Source organism: Procambarus clarkii, chromosome 55 (assembly GCF_040958095.1).
Source record: "Procambarus clarkii isolate CNS0578487 chromosome 55, FALCON_Pclarkii_2.0, whole genome shotgun sequence".
In the NCBI taxonomy this organism is placed as follows: domain Eukaryota; kingdom Metazoa; phylum Arthropoda; class Malacostraca; order Decapoda; family Cambaridae; genus Procambarus; species Procambarus clarkii.
Genome location: NC_091204.1, coordinates 12,032,521 through 12,053,180, shown reverse-complemented (window position 1 = coordinate 12,053,180; position 20,660 = coordinate 12,032,521). Strand labels below are relative to the sequence as shown.

Sequence of the window (20,660 nt, the reverse complement as noted above, 5' to 3'; positions counted from 1 at the left end):
TGTGCCAACACCTCGCTTTCCAGGGTTCGAGCCCGTCCACAGGAGAGTAAACTCTTTGTGGTGTTAAAAATATATATGTGTACTCTCCTAGTTGTGTTTGCGGGAGTTGAGCTCTGGCTCTTTGGTCCCGCCTCTCAACTGTGTGTGTGTGCGTGTGTGTGTGTGCAAGCAGGTATACATACCTGCTTGTATGTGCACACAGGTATACATACCTGCTTGTATGTGCACACAATCTATTCATACATGCAGGCAGGCGTGGGTGACGGAGACTGGTCAACACATCACACTGTTAGCGAGAGAGAGAGAGGGCGGTGCCAACTGAATTACTGGTGAGAGGTTCCCCTCTCCAGGTAAACTTTCCTTCATGTAAACTTTCCCTCGGGTAAACTTTCCTTCAGGTAAACTTGCCCACATGTAAACTTTCCATCAGGTAAACTTTACCCGGGTAAACTTTCCCTCTGGTAAACTGAAACTTGTCCAGGTAAACTTGCCCAGGTAAACATTCCCCGGAAATAATTTCAGTGATTAAATAATCATATTTGATAGGCGACGGATCACACATTTCCTGATGCTCGTGACCTCACGATAAGCGAACGCTAGTAAACTTTTCCCTCTCACTTTTCAGGTGTAAGTGGAATTATCCAACACTTGAGTGGTATTAAATTCAGAACTTTCCAAGTCCAATTGTATAATTAGTACGTCGCGTGTGACCAGCGGCTCTGAACTTGGGAACCTGAAGTACGGAGGCGCCATATTCACCCGCGCGCGGCAAACTTTTGGTGGAACCGGTTGGGCAAAAGTGCGGGAAAAATGGGCGCGCCACACTTTTGGCGGGAACTGTTGGAGCGAGAACACGGAGAGAGAGAGAGAGAGAGAGAGAGAGAGAGAGAGAGATGATAGAGGAATAGAAAATGGGAGAGAGAGGAAGAGTTGGAATCAGACCTCCTGTCCGGAGTTCTTTTTCTCATGGTTTCCAGGGGAGAGAGAGAGAAAGAGAGTGAGAGTGAGAGAGGAGGACTGAGGAAGAGCCGGAAATGTTCCAGGAAGTTGTAATTCAAAACTAAACTCCAGTTTGGGATTTCATCTGCGGCAGATCCGGCGGAAGCTTTTAATAAGAGTTGAAGACTTTGTACGGCACTTGTTGTAAATATCTGCAAGTTGCACAGAGCAACATCCCCAGGCTCTGTGGTGTTGCTCAGGTGTTGTTTCTGCAAGCACTGTGATGTTGCTTATTACTGTTGAATGTTCCTTCCAGGTGAGGAGGCATGGCAGGAAGTGCAAAATGTCCCCGTTGAAAGCAGAGATGCAATAGGTAGTCTGCAACACAATTCTCTCAATACTAAAGGACCAAAACTTGTCTCACACACACACACACACACACACACACACACACTATCTCACTACATATCACACAAGGAACATAACTCCTGGTGCCCAGGTTGGACTGAGGGAGACCTCGCAAAAGCGGCTACAGGAAAGGATGCTTGATGAGTGGTTGGGGGATGGGAAAGAGCACTATGGGAGCTCCCAGGTGCACCAGGGGACGTAGCCAGGATAGAGCACGGTGGGAGCCCCTCCCACGTGCACCAAGGGAGCCCCTCCCACGTGCACCAGGGGAGCTCCTCCCACGTGCACCAGGGGAGCCCCTCCCACGTGCACCAGGGGAGGTAGGGAAAATATCAATATTGTCCTGGCCTCCTCTATCGCACGCTAACAAAACTCCGCGACGCAATTTGCCAGTGTCAGGTGTTTGCCTCGCACATCAAAGTCCCGCCGAAATGAGCTACGTGTCCGAATACCTGCAATTTATTACCGGCTGGCCCCGGCTTCTGTGTTGTGGCGGTGAGGAAAGAGAGAGAGAGAAGGGGTGGGGGGTGGGAGGCTGGGTAGGGGGGGTTCTATCACTGGTGTGGCAACGCTGGGTGAAAATGGTGTCAGGAAATGGTGGTGATGGTTATCTTGAGGTTATCTTGAGATGATTTCGGGGCTTTGGTGTCCCCGCGGCCCGGTCCTCGACCAGGCCTCCACCCCCAGGAAGCAGCCCGTGATAGCTGACTAACACCCAGGTACCTATTTTACTGCTAGGTAACAGGAGCATAGGGTGAAAGAAACACTGCCCATTGTTTCTCGCCGGCGCCTGGGATCGAACCCAGGACCACAGGATCACAAGTCCAGCGTGCTGTCCGCTCGGCCGACCGGCTCCCTGGCTGGTTGGTATATATAAGATATATATGTTGAGTATACCACATATTCTCTCTGTTCTTGATTACTTGCTCTTCTGAATTAGCTGTTGAGCTCCTTGTAAGATTTGGAGAAGGAAGGTTGGTTGAGGATGCCGCGAAGAAGTTGTGCATATGAAAGGTGGACAGATAAGAGAGGGCAGAAGAAAACGGTGGGTGGGGAAAGGTGAGCAAGATGGTATAAATCACTTGTTCTCTCCCGTCTTGAGTACTGCTCAGTACTCACTTGCCCCCTTCAGAGCAGGAGAGATTACTGAAACAGAGTACAGAGAAAATACATAGACACGAGAAAGCACCTAAACTATTGGGACCGTCTCAAAGCTCTCAACAAATATACTCTATGGAAAGGAGATTGGAGGATGATATAATATATACATGGAAGGTACTGCAGGGCCCATGTCCCAAATTTGCACAGTAAAATAGGAATTAATATTATGGAGTGAATGGTATGGCAGGAAGTGCAGAATAGTTAGTGGGAAGAGTAGAGGAGCAATAGGCACAGTCAGAAAACATTGTATAAACATCAGAGGCCCGCGGCTGATAATATCATCCCAGCGAGTATAAGAAATATTCCCAGAACACAAATGGAATTTACCAAGAAATAATGGGACAGTTTTCGCAAAGAAGTGCCGGACCAACCAGGTTGTAGTGGATGTGTGGGGCTGCGGGCTGCTCCAAGCAACAGCCTGAAGGACCAAGTTTTTACAGATTAAGCCTGTCCCCTGGCCGGACATGGGGAATAGAACAACTCCAAAAACCTACTCCCGGTGTGCACCTTCAATCGACTATGGACCATGTTACTAAACAATTGGGCTTTTATGTCTCCATTTAAAGCTGTGTGTGGAATGTGTTGGGTGGGGGACGGTAGCAAGGTAGAGGGAGAACACACATGTTTGTGTGAAGTTAAAAAAATTCGTGTTTGTAAGAAACACTTTATCGAAATAATGAAAATCCCAAGAGAGAGAGAGAGAGAGAGAGAGAGAGAGAGAGAGAGAGAGAGAGAGAGAGAGAGAAAGAGAGAGAGAGAGAGAGAGCGAGAAAGAGAGAGAGAGAGCGAGAAAGAGAGAGAGAGAGAGAGAGAGAGAGAGAGAGAGAGAGAGAGAGAGAGAGAAAGAGAGAGAGAGAGAGAGAGAGAGAGAGAGAGAAAGAGAGAGAGAGAGAAAGAGAGAGAGAGAGAAAGAGAGAGAGAGAGAGAGAGAGAAAGAGAGAGAGAGAGAGAGAGAGAGAGAGAGAGAGAGAAAGAGAGAGAGAGAGAGAGAGAGAGAAAGAGAGAGAGAGAGAGAGAGAGAGAGAGAGAGAGAGAGAGAGAGAGAGAGAGAGAGCGAGCGAGCGAGCTAGCTAGCTAGTTAACAAGAGCCACAACGAACACACTGTACAAACATTGGTCGCGTGATGGGGCAAGGTAGATTGTTTTGTGTAGTTAGCGAAAGACAATTACAATGTTCAAGGGATAGTTTGGATTGTATGATAACTGCGTGTTTCTGAACGCCCCGAGAGCCGTACACCGAAGCTCGCTTCAGAGCGGGAGGATTAACCACCCCTCAGTAATTTGAGACGAAACCCAGTGAAGGAACTCGTCCAGCGCTTAGTGGCGTTACCAACAGGTGTGTGAAGGGCACACCTGTTTAACCCCGACACCTAGAATAGCCTCCGGGTTCTTGAGGCGAGAACACACAGCTCAACAGCCTCGTTAGAGGCCGCCTTTCCCACATGAGATGAACCCAGTTCATCCCAGTTCAGAACCCAGTTCATTCTCTCCAGTAGAGAGAGAGAGAGAGAGAGAGAGAGAGAGAGAGAGAGAGAGAGAGAGAGAGAGAGAGAGAGAGAGAGAGATAGAGAGATAGTGGAGGGAATGACGGTGATAAACATTGAGAATGACGGTGGTAAACATTGAGAATGACGGTGGTAAACATTGAGAATGACGGTGATAAACACTATATTTGTTACCGAAGTGCTGAGACGGACCAAAGATGGTGATCACTATACATGATCGACGCTACTTATCCTTCCCCTGTCAGCACCATTGCAACCTCTACATCATGTTACTCCCTCTAGCACCTTACTCTCAGTAGAAAAAAAACATTTAGCAAGTAGACTTCATTGGTAGATATGATCTCCCTTGTAAGGGAACAAAAGTCCTCAACAACAAAAGCGTCATTTGCAAGTGAAGTTTGTTCTGTAACTTGTTTCTATACAGTTGTTTAGAGCATTTTGTGCTCTCATCTACCTCACTACAACAACCTCTGCAACACTTTCCTCCTTTGCTGCCATTCCCCAACGTGGCTCTGTCATTGACTTTAAAACTCACGTCACCTTTCAAAGGATAAAATGCTGTTTTTTTTCAGTTTCCCCTCAGATTCTCCTCCACTTGTGCCGTTCCTATTCCCCTTCCTGTGTTCCCGTTCCTCTTCCTGTGTTCCCGTTCCTCTTCCTGTGTTCCCATGTTCCCATTACTCTTCCTGTGTTCCCATGTTCCCATTACTCTTCCTGTGTTCCCGTTCCTCTTCCTGTGTTCCCATTACTCTTCCTGTGTTCCCATTACTCTTCCTGTGTTCCCATTACTCTTCCTGTGTTCCCATTACTCTTCCTGTGTTCCCATTACTCTTCCTGTGTTCCCATTACTCTTCCTGTGTTCCCGTTCCTCTTCCTGTGTTCCCGTTCCCATTCCTGTGTTCCCATTACTCTTCCTGTGTTCCCGTTCCTCTTCCTGTGTTCCCGTTCCTCTTCCTGTGTTCCCATTACTCTTCCTGTGTTCCCATTACTCTTCCAGTGTTTCCGTTCCTCTTCCTGTGTTCCCGTTCCTCTTCCTGTGTTCCCGTTCCCATTCCTGTGTTCCCATTACTCTTCCTGTGTTCCCGTTCCTCTTCCTGTGTTCCCGTTCCTCTTCCTGTGTTCCCATTACTCTTCCTGTGTTCCCATTACTCTTCCTGTGTTCCCATTACTCTTCCTGTGTTCCCATTACTCTTCCAGTGTTCCCGTTCCTCTTCCTGTGTTCCCGTTCCTCTTCCTGTGTTCCCATTCCTCTTCCTGTGTTCCCATTCCTCTTTCTGTGTTCCCCATCATCTCGCCTCTCACCACTTTCCCCCTATTGTTTGTGTTTACATTTATCTTCGTGTTTTTGAATGGATCCGGATGTGTTTGAATTGGATTTGATGACGAACGCGCCAGCAAGGCCCTCTGCCGCGATGTGTTGTGGGAGACCCGGACCTTACCTCGTAATGTTGGGGGAGACGAGAGTTTGGCTTGTTGATGGTGTGGCTTGTTGATGGTGTGGCTTGTTGATGGTGTGGCTTGTTGATGGTGTGGCTTGTTGACGGTCTGGCTTGTTGACGGCCTGGCTTGTTGACGGCCTGGCTTGTTGACGGCCTGGCTTGTTGACGGCCTGGCTTGTTGACTTCCTGGCTTGTTGACGGCCTGGCTTGTTGACGGCCTGGCTTGTTGACGGCCTGGCTTGTTGACGGCCTGGCTTGTTGACGGCCTGGTTTGTTGACGGCCTGGCTTGTTGACGGCCTGGCTTGTTGACGGCCTGGCTTGTTGACGGCCTGGCTTGTTGACGGCCTGGCTTGTTGACGGTCTGGGTTGTTGACGGCCTGGCTTGTTGACGGCCTGGCTTGTTGACGGCCTGGCTTGTTGACGGTCTGGGTTGTTGACGGCCTGGCTTGTTGACGGCCTGGCTTGTTGACGGCCTGGCTTGTTGACGGTCTGGGTTGTTGACGGCCTGGCTTGTTGTCGGCCTGGCTTGTTGACGGCCTGGCTTGTTGACGGCCTGGCTTGTTGACGGCCTGGCTTGTTGATGGCCTGGCTTGTTGATGGCCTGGCTTGTTGACGGTCTGGGTTGTTGACGGCCTGGCTTGTTGATGGCCTGGGTTGTTGATGGCCTGGCTTGTTGACGGTCTGGCTTGTTGACGGTCTGGGTTGTTGACGGTCTGGCTTGTTGACGGCCTGGCTTGTTGACGGCCTGGCTTGTTGACGGCCTGGCTTGTTGACGGCCTGGCTTGTTGATGGCCTGGGTTGTTGATGGCCTGGCTTGTTGACGGTCTGGGTTGTTGACGGCCTGGCTTGTTGATGGCCTGGGTTGTTGATGGCCTGGCTTGTTGACGGCCTGGCTTGTTGACGGCCTGGCTTGTTGATGGCCTGGGTTGTTGATGGCCTGGCTTGTTGACGGTCTGGGTTGTTGATGGTCTGCTACTGCTCTGTGTCACTACTGCCACTCCTGGCACTTCCTCTGTGCCTATATTCGTAACTTTCGTCTGTGTCGAACTTGGGGGGGCTGGTATCTCCCACTTCGTACACCTTCACATGCCTACACACGGAAAGCGGCGTTCAATATTGCAGGGGTTGAGCTCTGGCTCTTTGGTCCCGCCTCTCAACCGTCAATCAACAGGTGTACAGGTTCCTGAAGAACCTGTGTGTGTGTGTTCGTGTGTCTGTGTTCGTGCGCGGGTGTGTGTGTGTGTGTGTGTGTGTGTGTGTGTGTGTGTGTGTGTGTGTGTGTGTGTGTGTGTGTTCGTGCGCGCGTGTGTGTGTGTGTGTGTGTGTGTGTGTGTGTGTGTTCGTGCGCGTGTGTGTGTGTGTTCGTGCGCGTGTGTGTGTGTGTGTGTGTGTGTGTTCGTGCGCGCGTGTGTGTGTGTTCGTGCGCGTGTGTGTGTGTGTGTGTGTGTGTGTTCGTGCGCGCGTGTGTGTGTGTGTGTGTGTGTCCAGGTTCGTACACGCTCGGCGGCGGCCGTAGTCTTGTTTGAAAAGTTGAAAACATTTTACATTTTCCATTATCTCGCTCCGATGCCAAATTGAATTTTCATGAGGCTTTTACACAAGTGTGGAAGCCACTCGTGTTTGGCTTCCGTTTTTTGTGCTCGCACTCTGCTTTATCTCTTTCTCACTCTCTCGCTCTTTATATATATATATATATATATATATATATATATATATATATATATATATATATATATATATATATATATATATATATATTATACAAAATTTAGTAATTTTCTGAAATCTGTGAATAATGTTGTATTTTGCTATAAGAAACTGAATTAGTTATTGAGTAACTATCGGAAAATGTATTTAAATTTTCCCAGCATTAGTGAGTAATGTATATTGTTAGACAAAATACATCGTGGTGGGGGTTCGTATGTCATTGTTGCACTTGTTCCCTCTCTTGAGTTATGGCGACTCCCTCCAGCTTGTGTCCGCCAGGCTCCTTGTGCGAGGATTCCTCGGCCCTGTGTGTGACCAGGACTGGTCAACCAGGCTGTTGGAGGCGGCTGCTCGCAACCTGATGTATGAGTCACAGCCTGGTTGATCAGGTATCCTTTGGAGGTGTTTGTCAAGTTCTCTCTTGAACACTGTGAGGGGGTCGGCCAGTTATGCCCCTTATGTGTAGTGGAAGCGTGTTGAACAGTCTCGGGCCTCTGATGTTGATAGTTCTCTCTTGAACACTGTGAGGGGTCGGCCAGTTATGCCCCTTATGTGTAGTGGAAGCGTGTTGAACAGTCTCGGGCCTCTGATGTTGATAGTTCTCTCTTGAACACTGTGAGGGGTCGGCCAGTTATGCCCCTTATGTGTAGTGGAAGCGTGTTGAACAGTCTCGGGCCTCTGATGTTGATAGTTCTCTCTTGAACACTGTGAGGGGTCGGCCAGTTATGCCCCTTATGTGTAGTGGAAGCGTGTTGAACAGTCTCGGGCCTCTGATGTTGATAGTTCTCTCTTGAACACTGTGAGGGGTCGGCCAGTTATGCCCCTTATGTGTAGTGGAAGCGTGTTGAACAGTCTCGGGCCTCTGATGTTGATAGTTCTCTCTTGAACACTGTGAGGGGTCGGCCAGTTATGCCCCTTATGTGTAGTGGAAGCGTGTTGAACAGTCTCGGGCCTCTGATGTTGATAGTTCTCTCTTGAACACTGTGAGGGGTCGGCCAGTTATGCCCCTTATGTGTAGTGGAAGCGTGTTGAACAGTCTCGGGCCTCTGATGTTGATAGTTCTCTCTTGAACACTGTGAGGGGTCGGCCAGTTATGTCCCTTATGTGTAGTGGAAGCGTGTTGAACAGTCTCGGGCCTCTGATGTTGATAGTTCTCTCTTGAACACTGTGAGGGGTCGACCAGTTATGTCCCTTATGTGTAGTAGAAGCGTGTTGAACAGTCTTGGGCCTCTGATGTAATAGAGTTCTCTCTCAGAGTACCTGTTGCACCTCTGCTTTTCAACGGGGGTATTCTGCACATCCTGCCATGCCTCCTGGTCTCATGTGGTGTTATATCTGTGTGCAGGTTTAGAACTAGTCCTTCTAGTAGTTTTCCGAATGTAAATTATTATACATTTCTCCCGAGTGCGCTCTACGGAGTACAGGTTTAAAAGTTTTAAATGGTCCCAATAATTTTGGTGTTTTATTGAGTGCATTCTAACGCAATAGAAATGTGCAATACTGTAATAGAGGAACGTTGCACGCTCTCCACCTCAGCAATTTCTCCAGCTTTGAATTGGGCTGTTAGCGTACAACAATATTCCACCCTAGAGAACCCTAGTTCCCTCTGCAATTTTTGGGTGAGGCTAGCCCCTAGCCTCTGACCTCGAACTTTGAACAAACACACTCTCGTATAGTATAGATTTTTGTAATAGTTTTATTTATTAATTTTTTGTTTATAACTCATTTATACTCTGCATTAATTGATATAATTTAAACAGTTTTGGAGGAATAAAAAGCTTAAATTACTAACACAATATTTTACCTCGATCTGGCTAGAAATAAATCATCAATTGAGTGAATTAGAAGCATTGTTCTCCCCTCTGCCAATGAAGGGATATTAACAAGCTTAATTAGCACAGTGTTTTGTTCCGCCCAACTGCTCATTTATTAATCGTTAGGAATTTACAGAATGATTAGTTCTCGCAGCAGTAAACATAGATACATGAACACTGGCAGCTGTGGGGTGTTGAGCTGCCTCAGGTGTGTGGCAGGTGTTGAGCTGCCTCAGGTGTGTGGCGGGTGTTGAGCTGCCTCAGGTGTGTGTGGCGGGTGTTGAGCTGCCTCAGGTGTGTGGCGGGTGTTGAGCTGCCTCAGGTGTGTGGCAGGTGTTGACCTGCCTCAGGTGTGTGGTAGGTGTTGACCTGCCTCAGGTGTGTGTGGCAGGTGTTGAGCTGCCTCAGGTGTGTGTGGCAGGTGTTGAGCTGCCTCAGGTGTGTGGCAGGTGTTGAGCTGCCTCAGGTGTGTGGCAGGTGTTGAGCTGCCTCAGGTGTGTGGCAGGTGTTGACCTGCCTCAGGTGTGTGGCAGGTGTTGAGCTGCCTCAGGTGTGTGGCAGGTGTTGACCTGCCTCAGGTGTGTGGCAGGTGTTGAGCTGCCTCAGGTGTGTGGCGGGTGTTGAGCTGCCTCAGGTGTGTGGCGGGTGTTGAGCTGCCTCAGGTGTGTGGCGGGTGTTGAGCTGCCTCAGGTGTGTGGCAGGTGTTGAGCTGCCTCAGGTGTGTGTGGCAGGTGTTGAGCTGCCTCAGGTGTGTGGCAGGTGTTGAGCTGCCTCATGTGTGTGGCAGGTGTTTACCTGCCTCGGGTGTCGAGCAGCTGCAGGTGTTTTAAGTGCCTCTTCTCTCGTTAAGTGAGACATCTTAAGTGTCTCCATGATTGGGGTCCACTTTTGCCTTCTTCCAGCAGCTGGGTGATGTCTCCTCTTAAGTGGTTCATTTAGAAGATCATTAACGTCTCTTAAGTGGTTCATAAAGTGGCGTTATTTATCATTCTCCTCTTAAGTGGTTCATTTAGAAGATCATTAACGTCTCTTAAGTGGTTCATAAAGTGGCGTTATTTATCATTCTCCTCTTAAGCGGTTCATTTAGAAGATCAGTGCACCTAGTACCTCTCAAGTCTCCGGCCTTAGATGTTCTTGTATAGATATGGATACTCTGTAGATATTTAATCGTGTATAATAAGGTACTGGTCATTAATTAATTATAGATCATCGGTGATAATAATTATAAATAATGATTGACTTGAAGTGATAGTGAAGTCTGTAACAGTTATTGATAATTAGAACTAAGCGTTACTGAGATTACTTAAAGCTTCCAGTAATAATTATATTATATAATGAATCCAGTAATTAAATTCATTATAATTATATAACACTTCTTATGAAAAAAGATATAATAGATATCGTATACGGCTGAAGGTGTTGAAAGAAGAAATAGAGAAAGAGAGGAGATAGAGCAGGGGGGGGGGGAGAGAGAGAGAGAGAGAGAGAGAGACTGAGAGAAGAAAGTAGTGAATACATTGACTCTAGCGAAATATGCTAACACAAGCACCTAGCCATACCTTCCCCCATCTACCACAAGAGCTATTGTCCCTATTCCTACCATATCAAAAAGCACCATATGTACCTTTCACATAATTTCAGTTGTACCGAAACACCATCAAATGTGATATCTGTTTTCCCTTTGATGTTTCAGATATCTTGGCTCGAGCGGCGGGTTTATCGAACCCGCCTGGCACCCCAGGACCGGATCTGGCCTCGGGCGGACCCCGCCCACCCCCGCCCACATGGGAGAACCCTCCCACGCCCACCAGGGCTATCCCAACCCAGCCAGAGCATGGGACAGCGGATGGGGGCGGGTTTATCCCTGGTAAGTACTTCCCAGTCTTGTTCCTATCGCCTAACAAGCGTCATATTTGTGGTGGGTTTTGCGTAAGCCAAAGCGTACGATCCTAGACGCAAGACCTAACCCTCTCTGAGGCCGGGGAAGCGTCGGTATTGCCGTGGTTTTAATTGTGCTCCAGCATTGGGGTTTTGACGCAGGTGTGGGTCTGTGACACCGTTTTTCTCAAGGTGAGTAGCAGCACAACTCTCCTCCCAGGACGATTACCGGCACTTTCCACTCCTGCACTCTGTATCCACTCTGTATCCACTCTGTATCCACTCTGTATCCACTCTGTATCCACTCTGTATCCACAACTACTCGGGCAGTAGCTGTAGTACAGTGAAGCACGTCCCCGCTACAGGGTCAGTACACTGAAGGCAAACTGTGTAGGGTTATTTCAAACTTGTAATAATCTCACCTAGGTGAGCTTGAGGGATTGAGCTTGAGTTTGTGTTGAGCATGAGGGGCCACAACCCCACGTCCCTCACCCCCACCACAACCCCACGTCCTCCACCCCCACCACAACCCCACGTCCTCCACCCCCACCACAACCCCACGTCCCCCACCCCACCACAACCCCACGTCCTCCACCCCACCACAACCCCACGTCCCCCACCCCACCACAACCCCACGTCCTCCACCCCACCACAACCCCCACGTCCCCCACCCCACCACAACCCCCACGTCCCCCACCCCACCACAACCCCCACGTCCCCCACCCCACCACAACCCCCACGTCCCCCACCCCACCACAACCCCACGTCCCCCACCCCACCACAACCCCACGTCCTCCACCCCCACCACAACCCCACGTCCTCCACCCCCACCACAACCCCCACGTCCCCCACCACACCACAACCCCACGTCCCCCACCCCACCACAACCCCACGTCCCCCACCCCACCACAACCCCACGTCCTCCACCCCACCACAACCCCCACTTCCCCCACCCCATCACAACCCCCACGTCCCCCACCCCACCACAACCCTCACGTCCCCCACCCCACCACAACCCCCACGTCCCCCACCCCACCACAACCCCCACGTCCCCCACCCACCACAACCCCACGTCCTCCACCCCACCACAACCCCCACGTCCCCCATCCCACCACAACCCACGTCCTCCACCCCACCACAACCCCCACGTCCCCCACCCCCACCACAACCCCACGTCCCTCACCCCACCACAACCCCCACGTCCTCCACCCCACCACAACCCCACGTCCTCCACCACAACCCCACGTCCCCCACCCCCACCACAACCCCACGTCCCTCACCCCACCACAACCCCCACGTCCTCCACCCCATCACAACCCCACGTCCTCCACCACAACCCCACGTCCCCCACCCCACCACAACCCCAGGTCCTCCACCCCCACCACAACCCCACGTCCCCCACCCCACCACAACCCCACGTCCCCCACCCCACCACAACCCCACGTCCCCCCACCCCACCACAACCCCACGTCCCCCACCCCACCACAACCCCACGTCCCCCACTCCCACCACAACCCCACGTCCCCCACCCCACCACAACCCACGTCCCTCACCCCACCACAACCCCACGTCCCCCACCACAACCCCACCACAACCCCACGTCCCCCACCACAACCCCACCACAACCCCACGTCCCCCACCCCACCACAACCCCACGTCCCCCACCACAACCCCACGTCCCCCACCACAACCCCACGTCCCCACCACAACCCCACGTCCCCCACCACAACCCCACGTCCTCCACCCCACCACAACCCCACGTCCCCCACCACAACCCCACGTCCTCCACCCCACCACAACCCCACGTCCTCCACCACAACCCCACGTCCCCCACCACAACCCCACGTCCCCCACCACAACCCCACGTCCTCCACCCCACCACAACCCCACGTCCTCCACCCCACCACAACCCCACGTCCCCCACCACACCACAACCCCACGTCCTCCACCTCACCACAACCCCACGTCCTCCACCTCACCACAACCCCACGTCCTCCACCTCACCACAACCCCACGTCCTCCACCCCACCACAACCCCACGTCCCCCACCACAACCCCACGTCCTCCACCCCACCACAACCCCACGTCCTCCACCACAACCCAACGTCCTCCACCCCACCACAACTCCACGTCCCCCACCACAACCCCACGTCCTCCACCCCACTACAACCCCACGTCCTCCACCACAACCCCACGTCCTCCACCCCACCACAACCCCACGTCCCCCACCACAACCCCACGTCCTCCACCCCACCACAACCCCACGTCCTCCACCCCACCACAACCCCACGTCCTCCACCCCACCACAACCCCCACGTCCCCCACCACAACCCCCACGTCCCCCACCACAACCCCCACGTCCCCCACCACAACCCCCACGTCCCCCACCACAACCCCCCACGTCCCCCACCACAACCCCCACGTCCCCCACCACAACCCCACGTCCCCCACCACAACCCCACGTCCCCCACCACAACCCCACGTCCCCCACCACAACCCCACGTCCCCCACCACAACCCCACGTCCCCCACCACAACCCCACGTCCTCCACCCCACCACAACCCCACGTCCTCCACCACAACCCAACGTCCTCCACCCCACCACAACTCCACGTCCCCCACCACAACCCCACGTCCTCCACCCCACTACAACCCCACGTCCTCCACCACAACCCCACGTCCTCCACCCCACCACAACCCCACGTCCCCCACCACAACCCCACGTCCTCCACCCCACCACAACCCCACGTCCTCCACCCCACCACAACCCCACGTCCTCCACCCCACCACAACCCCCACGTCCCCCACCACAACCCCCACGTCCCCCACCACAACCCCCACGTCCCCCACCACAACCCCCACGTCCCCCACCACAACCCCCACGTCCCCCACCACAACCCCCACGTCCCCCACCACAACCCCCACGTCCCCCACCACAACCCCACGTCCCCCACCACAACCCCACGTCCCCCACCACAACCCCACGTCCCCCACCACAACCCCACGTCCCCCACCACAACCCCACGTCCCCCACCACAACCCCACGTCCCCCACCACAACCCCACGTCCCCCACCACAACCCCCACGTCCCCCACCACAACCCCCACGTCCCCCACCACAACCCCCACGTCCCCCACCACAACCCCCACGTCCCCCACCACAACCCCCACGTCCCCCACCACAACCCCCACGTCCCCCACCACAACCCCCACGTCCCCCACCACAACCCCCACCACAACCCCCACGTCCCCCACCACAACCCCACGTCCCCCACCACAACCCCCACGTCCCCCACCACAACCCCACGTCCCCCACCACAACCCCACGTCCCCCACCACAACCCCACGTCCCCCACCACAACCCCACGTCCCCCACCACAACCCCCACGTCCCCCACCACAACCCCCACGTCCCCCACCACAACCCCACGTCCCCCACCACAACCCCCACGTCCCCCACCACAACCCCACGTCCCCCACCACAACCCTACCAACTCAAAGTGGGAATTCCTTACAGTTCTCGCTCAAGTTTGAATTGAGGTTGCCAGAGGTAGCAACCGGAGCAGCATCGTTGCAAGTGACGGGACAATTACTGGGCCGGTAATGGTCCGAGGCCGGGCTCTGGCTGGTTGGTGGGGGCTGCTGGTCGCTAGTCACGCGTTGAAACACCCCCGAGAGAGAGGTGTAACATTATAGGGACATGATAACGACGTATAAGATCGTAAGGAAAACTCACAAAAAATAGACTATGTATTAATGTATTGGCGTTATCATACCTGGAGAGGGTTCTGGGAGTTGTTCTGTTCCCCAAGCTCGGGGCTAAGGACAGGCTCGAATTGATAGCTTGGTCCAACAGGCTGTTGCTTGGAGGAGCCCGCAGGCATGCAGGTATCCTTGGGCATGCGCGTCTAGGCGCGTGCTCCCTCACACAGGCAAGTTATAGTACTGTTGTATATAGGTCGATACCTGATCAACCAGGCTGTGATTCGTACGTCAGGCTACGAGCAGCCGCGTCCAACAGCCTGGTTGATCAGTCCAGCAACCAGGAGGCCTGGTCGACGACCGGGCCGCGGGGATGCTGAGCCCCGGAAGCACCTCAAGGTAACCTCAAGGTATGTCTCATAGACGTTATTAAATATTTGAGCAGTGTTCGGTGGCGGCAGCCTTGGAGCGTGGTGGTGTGTCACGTCTCCTCTGATGTCTGGCACTCTGTATTTTGGTTAGTCTAGCTAGGAGGGGTATAATAAATCAGGGAACAATATGTTGACCAGACCACACACTAGAAGGTGAAGGGACGACGACGTTTCGGTCCGTCCTGGACCATTCTCACAATCGACTTGAGAATGGTCCAGGACGGACCGAAACGTCGTCGTCCCTTCACCTTCTAGTGTGTGGTCTGGTCAACATTCTTTAGCCACGTTATTGCGACTCATCGCCTGCACAGGGAGCAATATATCATAATATATCATGGGTAGGTATATCATGACATCCTCGTGGGTTCACCAGAACCCTAGCTTGCAATCCTGTTGATCATGTCGTGGCCCGGTTGTGTGGGGTGTGTGCCTTCGGAATATTCAGCATATTGGTTCTCCTTGATTGATTGGTGAAGATTAAGCCACCCAAAAGGTGGCACGGGCATGAATAGCCCGTAAGTGGTGGCCCTTTTGAGCCATTACCAGTATCAAGAGCTGATACTGGAGATCTGTGGAGGTGCGACTGCACCCTGCGTGACGGGAGATGTCTCCCGTGGATTTCTTTCCGTATATGTAACCATTACGTATATGTAACACACACAGGGAGCCGGTCGGCCGAGCGGACAGCACGCTGGACTTGTGATCCTGTGGTCCTGGGGTCGATCCCAGGCGCCGGCGAGAAACAATGGGCAGAGTTTCTTTCACCCTATGCCCCTGTTACCTAGCAGTAAAATAGGTACCTGGGTGTTAGTCAGCTGTCACGGGCTGCTTCCTGGGGGTGGAGGCCTGGTCGAGGACCGGGCCGCGGGGACACTAAAAAGCCCCGAAATCATCTCAAGATAATCTCAAGATTATGTAGCCAGACAAGTGTAGTGAAACGTGGTGTGTTATTACCGTGGACTTTTAGCCGATATATAATAAAAATTCTCTTTACAACATAGATGGGGGATACCTAGGTCTAATTCAACTCCATCGTCTTCTTCTGACAATCCTCATAAGGCAATCAAAATTTGCCAGTGCTGGCTATTGAACATATTATCCACTATGACTAACCATCCTGTGTGAAGGGGATTTTTAGCATCAGGTAGTTAGTTCTTGACACACACTGTACTCCCTTCATATAGTCTAGGGCAGCTAGGTCTTGACACACACTGTACTTCCCTTCATATAGTCTAGGGCAGCTAGTTCTTGACACACACTGTACTCCCCTTCATATAGTCTAGGGCAGCTAGTTCTTGACACACACTGTACTTCCCTTCATATAGTCTAGGGCAGCTAGTTCTTGACACACACTGTACTCCCCTTCATATAGTCTAGGGCAGCTAGTTCTTGACACACACTGTACTCCCCTTCATATAGTCTAGGGCAGCTAGTTCTTGACACGCACTGTACTCCCCTTCATATAGTCTAGGGCAGCTAGTTCTTGACACACACTGTACTTCCCTTCATATAGTCAAGGGCAGCTAGTTCTTGACACGCACTGTACTCCCCTTCATATAGTCTTGGGCAGCTAGTTCTTGACACACACTGTACTCCCCTTCATATAGTCTAGGGCAGCTAGTTCTTGACACACACTGTACTCCCCTTCATATAGTCTAGGGCAGCTAGTTCTTGACACACACTGTACTCCCCTTCATATAGTCTTGGGCAGCTAGTTCTTGACACACACTGTACTCCCCTTCATATAGTCTAGGGCAGCTAGTTCTTGACACACACTGTACTTCCCTTCATATAGTCTAGGGCAGCTAGTTCTTGACACACTCTGTACTCCCCCTTCATATAGTCTAGGGCAGCTAGTTCTTGACACACTCTGTACTACCCCTTCATATAGTCTAGGGCAGCTAGTTCTTGACACACACTGTACTCCCCTTCATATAGTCTAGGGCAGCTAGTTCTTGACACACACTGTACTCCCCTTCATATAGTCTTGGGCAGCTAGTTCTTGACACACACTGTACTCCCCTTCATATAGTCTAGGGCAGCTAGTTCTTGACACACACTGTACTTCCCTTCATATAGTCTAGGGCAGCTAGTTCTTGACACACTCTGTACTCCCCTTCATATAGTCTAGGGCAGCTAGTTCTTGACACACACTGTACTTCCCTTCATATAGTCTAGGGCAGCTAGTTCTTGACACACTCTGTACTCCCCCTTCATATAGTCTAAGGCCTGTTGTGGACTATGACAAACACTTAGAATGTTTAATTCTTGTGTTTTAAACACACACACACACACACACACACACACACACACACACACACACACACACACATTTTCCTTTTAATTTTTGAGGCGGATTCTGACGCGGCATCTTCATCCAAGCTGCATCCATCATGGATGTTGACAGCTCTTGTTTGATGGCTGGATGGATGATTTGACGGCTCTCCTCATCCATACTGCGCCACCACGGGCGTTACTGCTTTTAGAGAGTCATCCACCGCTCGTATCGACAGCTCTGGCGTGGGTACTGGTTGGTACCACACCCTAGTTGATACCTCAACCAGGTATCAACCAGGGTGGACCCATTCACCCTGGGGGGGGGGGTTGATAAACAATGTTGTGTTTTGGTAGTTACGTCACAACCTCATCCATAACGGTTGGTAGTATAGTCCCTGTGACGGATGTGTTCTGTTACATTCTTGTGTTCTGTTGCACTGTTCTGTTACATTCTTGTGTTCTGTTGCACTGTTCTGTTACATTCTTGTGTTCTGTTGCACTGTTCTGTTACATTCTTGTGTTCTGTTGCACTGTTCTGTTACATTCTTGTGTTCTGTTGCACTGTTCTGTTACATTCTTGTGTTCTGTTGCACTGTTCTGTTACATTCTTGTGTTCTGTTGCACTGTTCTGTTACATTCTTGTGTTCTGTTGCACTGTTCTGTTACATTTTTGTGTTCTGTTACACTGTTCTGTTACATTCTTGTGTTCTGTTACACTGTTCTGTTACATTCTTGTGTTCTGTTGCACTGTTCTGTTATACTGTTCTGTTACATTCTTGTGTTCTGTTACTCTGTTCTGTTACATTCTTGTGTTCTGTTGCACTGTTATACTGTTCTGTTACATTCTTGTGTTCTGTTGCACTGTTCTGTTATACTGTTCTGTTACATTCTTGTGTTCTGTTACACTGTTCTGTTACATTCTTGTGTTCTGTTGCTCAGTCCTGTTACATTCTTGTGTTCTGTTACACTGTTCTGTTACATTCTTGTGTTCTGTTGCACTGTTCTGTTACATTCTTGTGTTCTGTTGCACTGTTCTGTTACATTCTTGTGTTCTGTTACACTGTTCTGTTACATTCTTGTGTTCTGTTGCACTGTTCTGTTACATTTTTGTGTTCTGTTACTCTGTTCTGTTACATTCTTGTGTTCTGTTGCACTGTTCTGTTATACTGTTCTGTTACATTCTTGTGTTCTGTTGCACTGTTCTGTTATACTGTTCTGTTACATTCTTGTGTTCTGTTGCACTGTTCTGTTATACTGTTCTGTTACATTCTTGTGTTCTGTTGCACTGTTCTGTTATACTGTTCTGTTACATTCTTGTGTTCTGTTACACTGTTCTGTTACATTCTTGTGTTCTGTTGCTCAGTCCTGTTACATTCTTGTGTTCTGTTACACTGTTCTGTTACATTCTTGTGTTCTGTTGCACTGTTCTGTTACATTCTTGTGTTCTGTTACACTGTTCTGTTACATTCTTGTGTTCTGTTGCACTGTTCTGTTACACTGTTCTGTTACATTCTTGTGTTCTGTTACACTGTTCTGTTACATTCTTGTCCTCTGTTACACATGTGTGTGTTCCTATGCCTTGTCGCATGTGTAGAGTTTCTTCAGTCGACTTTGCCTGTGTAAGATAATAGATTAGTAAGCAATATATGCCATGAATTACCTATTCATCATATGTACATGACTATCTCTCATCTTAGGGAGCTGTAATTTGATTGTTGGCGTCATTATGTATTCTGATCATGTATTTTATGATTATGTCATTATGTATTTGACCTCGATCTCTCCCAAATTAGTTGTTCCGAAAATGTCTTATGTATTTTACATCACATGCATAAATTTTTTCCAACACGTCTTGGGGTTCCACTGGCAATTTTCCCATCTTTTGCTAAGTACTTAATTTGCATATTATAATTTAATCAAATGATCCTTAGTTGGTGGAGTTTGGGTAATGGAGTTTATTGAGTATTTGCATATTGATGAATTTGATGGAACAGACGCTAATAATTATCACCCAGACGGCAGCCTGTCAATGGTCTTAGACTTTATTGTGAAGATGATTGTTTGCTCTGACGATACGAGTAGTTTGTCTTCATGGGGGGAGGGGGAGGGGTTGACCCCTGACAGACCCCCCTGGGGTCATCACCCATCTATTAGTGAAAGTCTGTGATGGTCTAATCGATAGTCTTGTATCTATTAGTTTTATAGATAGTCTATTATGGTGATATTAGTCCCCCCATTAGTCAAGGGGACTGACAATGGTCAGATGCCAGAGGAATGTAATAGATGCGAGACGGTACATTAGAGCGAAAGTTTCATCTTTTATCAATCTCTGTGTCACTTAAAATGTGTTGTGTTGATGTGGTCCATTGTGATGAGTCATGACAACACTCATCATATTCAGGCGATGAGTCACAATAACGTGGCTAAAGTAAGTTGACCACACCACACACTAGAAGGTGAAGGGACGACGACGTTTCGGTCCGTCCTGGACCATTCTCAAGTCGATTGTGATGAGGAAGATGATTGATAAAGATTAAGCCACCCAAGAGGTGGCACGGGCATGAATAGCCCGTAAGTGGTACAATTTTTTTTTCTCAGTATTCTGAGGTTGCATTTAACCATCAAGCTGGTATCACGAGGGAGGATACTGCTTCACAGTCTTTATGAGGGTGTCCAGCTGCTGGACACCTTTGTTGACCAGGAGAGTGGCTGTGTTGATGGCTTCAGGGTGGCCACTGCATGATTCAGGAACTCTTAAAGCTCTTCTAAGGTCATTGGTTGCTTCACATTCCAGAAGATAGTGAAGTAATGGCTTTTCTGTGACAGTTTGGCAGAGGATGCACTCTCTCTGTCGTGATGAGGAAGATTGATTGATTGATGAAGATTAAGCCACCCAAAAGGTGGCACGGGCATGAATAGCCCGTAAGTGGTGGCCCTTTTGAGCCATCTGTGGAGATCTGTGGAGGTGCGACTGCACCCTGCGTGACGGGAGATGTCTCCCGTGGTGATGAGGAAGTAGATGCAGGCAATAAATAGGCTAGTGAGAGGTGAGGAGCAAAGTGTAGTAGAGGGGATAGTAGTAGGAATAAGAACTGCAGAGGGCCTATTGGCCCATACGAGGCAGCTCCTATTATAACAACCAAATTGAGAATCCCTCACAATCGACTTGAGAATGGTCCAGGACGGACCGAAACGTCGTCGTCCCTTCACCTTCTTGTGTGTGGTCTGGTCAACTTATCATATTGTCATATCCACGCTGTCATATATTGTCATAAACACTTGTCATATCCATAACTATATGACATATGTGTCATATAGTGTCATATATCATAGTGTCATATAGTGTCATATAGTGACATATGTGTCATATGTGTCATATATCATAGTGTCATATAGTGACA

The 20,660-nt window shown here is 50.4% G+C and overlaps 1 protein-coding gene across 1 annotated transcript in view; it reads left to right on the top strand.

The window, feature by feature from the left end:
* Nucleotides 1–11,105, top strand: part of LOC123754934 (ATP-dependent DNA helicase DDX11-like) — a 491,323-nt gene extending 480,218 nt beyond the window's left edge. The window contains exon 6 of the mRNA XM_069305392.1: nt 10,668–11,105. Coding sequence (XP_069161493.1) covers nt 10,668–10,927 — 260 coding nt within the window. The 3' untranslated portion in view covers nt 10,928–11,105. The remainder of the gene's footprint in view (nt 1–10,667) is intronic.
* Nucleotides 11,106–20,660: the final 9,555 nt, after the last annotated feature.